The 8,123-nt window shown below is 39.9% G+C and overlaps 1 protein-coding gene across 3 annotated transcripts in view; it reads left to right on the forward strand.

Moving 5' to 3' along the window:
- ptpn9a (protein tyrosine phosphatase non-receptor type 9a) overlaps positions 1 to 8,123 on the forward strand; it is a 33,646-nt gene that overhangs the window by 5,061 nt on the left and 20,462 nt on the right. For all 3 annotated transcript variants that reach the window (XM_015038594.1, XM_015038591.1, XM_015038593.1), the window contains exon 3: positions 5,872 to 6,015. In XM_015038594.1, coding sequence (XP_014894080.1) covers positions 5,872 to 6,015 — 144 coding nt within the window. The remainder of the gene's footprint in view (positions 1 to 5,871; positions 6,016 to 8,123) is intronic.

The following is an 8,123-nucleotide window of genomic DNA, read 5'->3' on the forward strand; positions in this document are numbered from 1 at the left end:
TACATGTTGAATTGTGAATCAATTGTGATTAGCGATATTCATTTTGGTTCAATTTCAAGAGCCACACCCAGGCCTGATTGCTGCCAGACCTGCAGAGTCAAGAAATCTCTAAATAGCACCTGTCTGTCAACAAGAAGTAGGCTGAAGTAGCTAAAAACAAAAACATCATCATGCTGTGATCTAAGGAAATTCAAGAATGGATGAGAAACAGGGTCAGTGTCATCCATTAGTCTGTAAAGGTTCACAAAGCTGTTTCCAAAGCTTTGGGGATTCACAATGCGAGATTTAATCCACAAATAGAGAAAACACTAAAAGTATTCCCAAGAGTGTATCAGTGACTCATCCAGGAGGTCACAAAACAACCTGAAAAAAAGCAACAACGCAGTCTAAAGCACTGCAGGCATCACTTGTCTCAGCTAGGTCACTGTTTACGATTCAACAGTAAGAAAGAAACTGACAAAAATGGCCTCTGTTGGAGAACTCCAGGGGAAAAGCTACTGCAACACAAAAGCCAATTTTACATTTGAAGCAGCAAGGTAAATGTGGTCTAACGCAAACAGCCAATTTACGCCTGCAGTGGGCGCGTGAGTGGAAGATGATGAGCTGGAGCTCATCATCGTGGCTGTAGGCGGGATAAAATGTGCACGATGTTCAGGATGGTATTTTAAGAACATGGATGAAACTGTCACACATGTTCTTGTCTGATAGTTGTTATTCTTGAAGCTTTGATAATGGCTCTGTATGAATGTTTTGGTTTTTTTTTGTATATTTGTGGCAATGTTTGTATTTTGTATGGTTATGATTTTTAAAAGAGAATGCAAAAGCAGCATAGGAAATAAAAAAAAGGAACAAGTGTTAAACTTTGTACCTTGTGTTCACATGGAAACCACATCTTAGGGGTCCCAAAGCTTTTTTGTTTTTTAAATAGAGTTCAGGGTTGAAAATTCACTATTGAATATTGATGTGGGCAGCAAAAATGCCTCCATTGTGAAAACGGTAACATATAGACCAACTTTTATCCTGACCTACAACTCCAAACACACCGTACGCGTCAAACCGTCACATACAACAACGGCTGTTTGCATACTCCTGATTGTGCATTTACAATTCTGCGTTAAAAAAAGTTTACAAAAGACTTCACCTGTGCTTTGTTTCTTGTCATTCTTGTTTTTTTGTTGTTTTTACTGCTAACTTCTTTTGGAGGCTATATGCTAATCATACTACATGAGTAGCAAAACTTCCTGGTCTGGGGGGCATAAGAATATCTTTCTGTGCCATTCTCTGTGTTTCCATGTACATGAAATCATTTCCGGAAACATTCCCGTGCGAGCGTGGGTGTTTTTGAACTTGACAACTTGTTTTACCTGTGTGGTTGTGCCCTGAAGCTAGTTTTAATTAAATGCCGGAGATGCTGCTTAAAGAGTTTTATGCACTCTTTTGTAACCAGTACAGTAGCATTGTTCTTCCTAAACTGTTGTTTCGAGTCGTCAAGTCGCTCTAAAGAAGCAATAGCTAGATATGGCTAAACTTTATCTCAGGTGGCCGTTTGGATTTTTTCTTCTGCTAGCAAAAAAGAGCCACATGTAAACTAGCCTTTTGGCTAACCCTGATACCTTTACTATTTATTGATTAATGTACAGTGTCCCTTTGAAATAAAATAACACCAGATGAGCAGGCAGAATTGTTTTGAAACTAAAGTTTCTAACAGGTTACAATAGGTGGCATGTCCGAAGGTGAATTAACCAGCCTACTGCCGGCTAGCAACCAGGGCAGCTAACACGAATTACTCATTTATAACTCTCAGGTGTTTCTGGTGACAGGTTTGAAAAGATATTGATGTTTCTTTATAGTATGTTATTTTCAGTAAGTACATTATGTAGCTGACAAGTTTTGAGAAAGTATTTATGGTCTTTCTCCCTCATTATGTCTATAACTGCTACAAATTTACACCCAGATGGTGACGATGTAACGGCAGTTTGTTCAGCTTCATGTTTTCGCAAGAAAAAACATACCATCAGGTTCTCATACTGGACTGTGAATAATGTGAACCATAGTTGGCTAAAAAAGTGCCTCCAATGAACAACTCTCAACAAACTGGGTTATGTAATGTCATCTCTGCGCTGGAAGTCCGCAAACTTCGATCTTAAAATGCCTCAGTTGGCATTCATAATGGCTTGTGACCACACACAAAACCTCTCAGGCTGCAGCAAACACAGTTAGCTGGAACTTGGTGCTTTAAAGTGATTTCTGAAAAAGTTCAAGGAAGGGAGAGAGGAAGAAGCTTTTCCAGCCATTTGAGAACTAGAGCAAGTCAGGGAAATATTTATGGCGTCCTCCAGGAGTTGGATAAGTCACTCCTCCGCAGTGAGTCCTCCACTGCAGTCCGGCAAAAACTACAGTAAAAACAAACTGGTTCATCCTCAAATGCCGCTCCAGCGGATATGGCCTGGTGTTTAAATACCAAACAAAAGTGGATTATGCAAAAGGAAAAAAAAAGGTTGATCACAACTTGGAGCTGGAAGGCTGTCCTGTAAAAATTTAACAGGGTAGTATTGACACTTCAACAAAAAGAAAACCACCTGCATCAAACGAATGGCTGACTTGTGAAAACCTTCTCTTGAATCAGACATGTTGCTCTGGTAACAAAATGCACTTCTAGATATGTCCATAGTGAAGGATGCACACATCAGAATTTTATATCTTATTTCCAATTTTTTAATTTTTACAATGTTTAGCTGCCAGTTTTTGCTAAATCCATATTCTCAAAAATGACTACATTATAAGAAGACAGAGCCAAAGACTTCCAGCAGTGGTCAGCCTTAAGTTATCCACATTAAGAGAGGTGATATTAGCAAGGAGTCTCTGGAAAACCTGATTTTACTTGATTAAGACAAAGACCAAGTAGTTGGCATATTGATTTAGCTAGCATTACTAAAATGGCATTTTCCACGTGGAAAATCTAATCTAATCTTGCCTTCCTGGTGTCTGCTGAAAGTCTTGCTCTCTCTCACTGTCTTGCAGTGAGAGAGAGCAAGAGAGAGCATACTGTTTGAATGTATACTTTCCTTTTTCCTCTTATGTCCTTTTGAGAACTTCATTGTTAAACTACTTACTGTCACTCAAAATTGATAACTTTAAGTGTTCTTCCCTTAGTAGCATCCACGGTGAAAAAGTCAGATTTGGGGTTTCAGGTCTTCAGGATACCGACTAAGCTGAAAATTCGCCAATCATCGTCAAAATATTTATCTAAATCTGTAGGTTTATACAACTAAGGATTTCTAACAATAAACAGATATATAATCTCATAATTTGTTTTTAAACTTCAAATTTAGTCAGCATTAATGTATTAATGTTGACTAACATTAATCCAATCTGTAGACAGATTGGATTAATATACTCAGATTAATCCAATCTGTTGACAGACTGGATTAATGTTAAGAAAATAATCCAATCTGAAGGTAATTTTGTACAGTGAGGATTTTATCTGAATACAGGTCTCATTCAGTACAATCAAATGAAGCGTTACCGATAAACAGATGGGCTGACGTGTCATTTCCTCTGCAGTGTTCAAGCTTTTCCCATTAATATGTCATTCAGTGATCTGTTCTCTACCCCTTTATCCTTCTAAAGTTTCTTATTTTCGTTACAGGAACATTAGTCGCTTTATTATCCTGTTATTGTGCAATTTCCTTCTCCTAAGTCCAAAGTTCAGAGCACATCCCTCTCTCCTCTCACTCTCATTTTCTCCATGAGAGTCGGATATTAAGGGGCACCTCTGCCCTGTCAGGTGCAATCAGCCTTCATCCCTTGCATGCCAAGGCATCTGAACAGAGCAGGAAGCTGCCGGCCCCACCGCCTCTGAAAGCACTGGCTTTTCCGAGGAGAGACACTGGCATCTTGTCTTCAGCCTCAGCTCCCGTCAGTGATCGTTTTGTCTTCCTAACGAGCCGCCGATTCCCAGAACCTGACTTCCTCTCTTCAGTGCGAGCCTCACCACTGCTGCGCCTAAGTGGAGAAGTGAAACCCTGTGTTCAAAGCCCGACCTTTCAGAGCCTCCCGTTGCACCCTGTTGAGGATTCACTGTGTGCTGACAGACTTACTCTTTGAGTTGCTGGGATGGGATGTAATATAGTTAGGACCTGAATGCGCATTTAATTTAAAAGCCCCTAAATGTCTACCGTCAGCCCTGTTTAGTCCACTTTAATAGAACTGTAGTTTGTTCGACTGGAAAGTCCGTTTTGTTTTGGGAGGTGTGAACGCGCAATCGAACTCTGATGTGAACTAAAAAAGTGAACTCTGGTCCGCTGGAAAAGCTAGGCCTTGGTTTGGTTCAAATAAATGCACATGTGACTCTAAGAGCAGGAATTGTACTATAGCGCAGAGCATTCTGGGAGAATATGACCAAAACAAACACACAAGTCAAGCACTAGAGGGACAAATGGCTCGTGGTCTTTTACCAGCGACAAAAAAGAAATTCTAAAACCACTAAAATCTGACGCTACTCAACATTTTTGTGTGCTCAGTGTCTTCTTCAGAGGTTTTTGCGTCATTTCCTTCAGTTGTTCTTAGTGCAGCGCCACCACAGGCGAGGAGGTGAACAGGTGTTTCAAAGGTGTTTGGCTTATCTGAAGCAGTGCAGTGTGAAAGTGAACCGCACCAATAAAACCGAGTCTATCTGGTGTGAAAACATGCCAAATGTAAACTTTACATTGTAAAGGAATATTCTGACCCACTTCCATTTATGGAGTTTCTTGGGATTTATTGTTCACTGCTGAAGTAATCTGTGGCTAAAAGTGGGTTATGGATCTGAACCTTTCTCACGATTCAAACAACTTTGTGCAAATTAGCACGCACACAAATATCACGTCTTTTTGTCTTCACAAGGACCTTGCATTGACGTCCATTCATTTTTTATTATATTCTGCAGCCTACCCCCAACCCAGTCCCTAACTTATACTCAATTTACACTAAACCTGGCCCGAAACTTTAACATAGCACTAATTCCTATGGTGCAGTGGGTCCTGGCAATGTGGTATTTGATGGGAAAATGGGCATGAGAAATGCTAAAACACACACACCTTGTGTGCACACAAACCTACTCTGCTCTACACACAAGGGCATTCTTGCACCCATGCAAACAATCCAAAAGGCAGAAGGTAATGCTGTCAGATTGGCCAGGTTTCTTTTGAATACGTCGGGCTGGAAAAAACAGTTTTGGGTGGGTTGATTAAAATTTGGGTTGCTTTTAGAAAAGGTTTTAAGAAAGTCTTCTTAGGAAAATTATATCAAAATAGTTGTCACTGTGTGGCAGAAAAGCTCAAAACTCATACATTTTAATGAAATGTGTCCTTTCATTTTTAGTTAATTTATTTTGAAATGTCTGTCAAATGTGACGTCACCAGTGAGTGATAGTCATTGGTCAATCAAGTGTCTCCATGTCATAGTATTGTAAAAAATAAATCCCAGTGCAATTTGGTGAATTAAAAGGATATGGTGCCTCAAAAAACACATCTTGTTGTGTTCAGAATATGATAAAAGACAAGCAGAAACATCTAATGTTGTTCATGGAGACAAGCTGAATGCTTGTATTAAAGTCTTTTTATGCACATATGTGCTTTTCGTATTGCCTTTTTATATTTGCTTATGAAAACAAGTTGTGTCTCTGGCCTTGTTTCAGTCGCAAACTTAAAGCTGTCCATCCGTTCTTTTTCCTCAAACTGTGTGTGTCTGTCTGTGTGTGTGTGTGCGGGTGTGTGCGTGTGTGTGTGTGTGTGTGTGTGTGTGTGTGTGTACAGTTTCACTTCCTGCCCTGCTTGACCCTCCGACTGGGAGAGCTCAAACTCACTGACGTCCTCTCCGTGTCCTTTCCAGGCCACCAGGCAGTTTCTAGAGGAAATCAACAAGTGGACCAGTCAGCATGGAGTGTCTCCGTTGTCCAGGGAACTGGCCGTCAAGTTTCTCATGGCTCGCAAGTTTGACGTCCTCCGCGCCATCGAGCTCTTCCACAATTACCGGGTAAGGGAGAGGGACGCTGCTAACCTGATGTGTCATCATGTCCTTAAAGCATCTGCTTCCAGCTGGACTTGCCAGCCCCGGATTTTGTCGATAAGGAGTAACGATTAGTTGGACGAGCATCAAAACTCTTTGCTGTGAATAACATTTACTTTAGTTCAGTTTCCTTTTGTGGTTTAAGGCCAGACGAAGATCCCTAGATTGAAATGTTTCTGCAGTTCCCACATCCAAAACTGTGGATGTGGTCCTGTAAAACCCATATGTACCTGTTAAAATAAAACAAAAACAAAAAATGGCAGGTAGATTCATCCTTAAATATCTGAAACTCAAATTCATTCCTGGATGTTTTTAACCTGTTTTGTACTGAAAAATATTTACATCACCTGTTTTTCTCAGAGACAAAGGTTTAGTGGGTAGATGGAAATATTTGTAATATTTTATTCTTGATCTAGTACAGTTGTGTCCAAATATTTTTGCCATGGTGTCAATTTGAAATCATCCGCGGGTCACAAACATATCTAAATAAATGTTTGTTTTCTCAGTTTGATCTCAGTAATATACATAACATTTTTAATGAAACAAAACATAGTTGTCTAATTTTTGTTGAACACTAATCAGTACATTGTTGATCCAAAACACAATAAGGATTGCCTTTGTGTTTTTCCCTCCTTCAGGTCGTTATTGTGAATAAGAACAGGTTCTTAATAACTTACCTCATTAAATAAAGGTAAAAGTTGTTTTACCTGGCACATTATGTTATAAAATGGCACTATCAAGTACCTATGTCAGGGGTGTCAAACTCCAGTCCTCAAGGGCCACTGTCCTGCAGTGTTTAGATGTGCCACAGGTAAAAAACAGTGGAATGAAATGGCTTAATTCCCTCCTCCCTGTGTAGATCGGTTCTCCTGAGCCTTGCTAATGACCTAATTATTCTTTTCAGGTGTGGTGCAGCAGAGGCACATCTAAAAGTTGCAGGACAGAGGCCCTTGAGGACTGGAGTTTGACACCCCTGACCTATGTTAACTATTTGTTATATAAATGCTACATATATTATAGAAATTTGACTTGGGTCTGAAATTGGGACGCTGTCTCTTTAAGAAACTCCAGCTCTTTCTGAAACTCCACCTTCAGGAACTCATCACAACATGGCTCCTCCATTAACCCTTTAACAAAGTTTTTACTGAGAAACCTCAAACTGCTGCTGTGTAACAGGTTGTTGCTAGGTAACCAAATCGTGAGTGAGTCAGTTGATGCCACTAGCCTAGCTTAGCTTAGCTGGACATGAGAGCAACTAAAGCTTTTCCTCTGCCTACATCCCCCAGAATGCTGCACGGTTCTGGATTGAAATGACTGAATATTCTATCAGATGTATTATCTATTCATATTGATCACCTGTCTATAGCGATCTATAATGTTATTGATCTATTGTCCAGCCCTAGTCAGAGCCCATCCACAACAACCCTTTTAAGATACTTTGGTAGGAGTTATTACAACATTTGATCTCCCTTTGGGGTGAAGACAATATTTTTTAATTTAAAATTAACTAAAGTACAACATCTGAGCTACAGGCATCAACAAGCTTCTGGAATAATGTTGACATATTTATTCTCTATTAATAAAGGTGCTCAAGTTCATGCTGCTTCTTTCTGTCATGCAGCTTTCAGTGCAGTAGAGCTGAAAGCATAAAGCTGGCCTGCTTTATTGATTGAGGAAAGTTGGTGCGTAGCACCTGCATCGTTCGCAGCAAATGGCAACACAAGAGCCGTTTTCATTGAAAACGAAGACCAGCGCAACATTCCCAGGAACACGGTCTCACGCCAACTCATCATCAGAGGGATATTCCAAGAGGCGTTTTTAACTTTGCGGAGAACCGAAGCACTCATGAACAAATCCTACTTGTGTTATCAAAAGAAACACGGAGGGGTAGCATGGAGGAGCCGAGCATGCAGTCAAACGATATCAACATAAAGGAGCCGTGTCCAGATAAAAGAGACATATGGAAACGGAATGTGGGATTTTTTTGTTTGTTTTTCTGGACTTTTTTTTTTTTTTTTTTTTTTTTTTTTGGGGGAAAAAAAAAAAAAAACACGTGTACTCATAACACGGAATTT

Source organism: Poecilia latipinna, unplaced genomic scaffold (genome assembly GCF_001443285.1).
Source record: "Poecilia latipinna isolate Pla-1442-1.1 unplaced genomic scaffold, P_latipinna-1.0 Scaffold447, whole genome shotgun sequence".
NCBI classification, from domain to species: domain Eukaryota; kingdom Metazoa; phylum Chordata; class Actinopteri; order Cyprinodontiformes; family Poeciliidae; genus Poecilia; species Poecilia latipinna.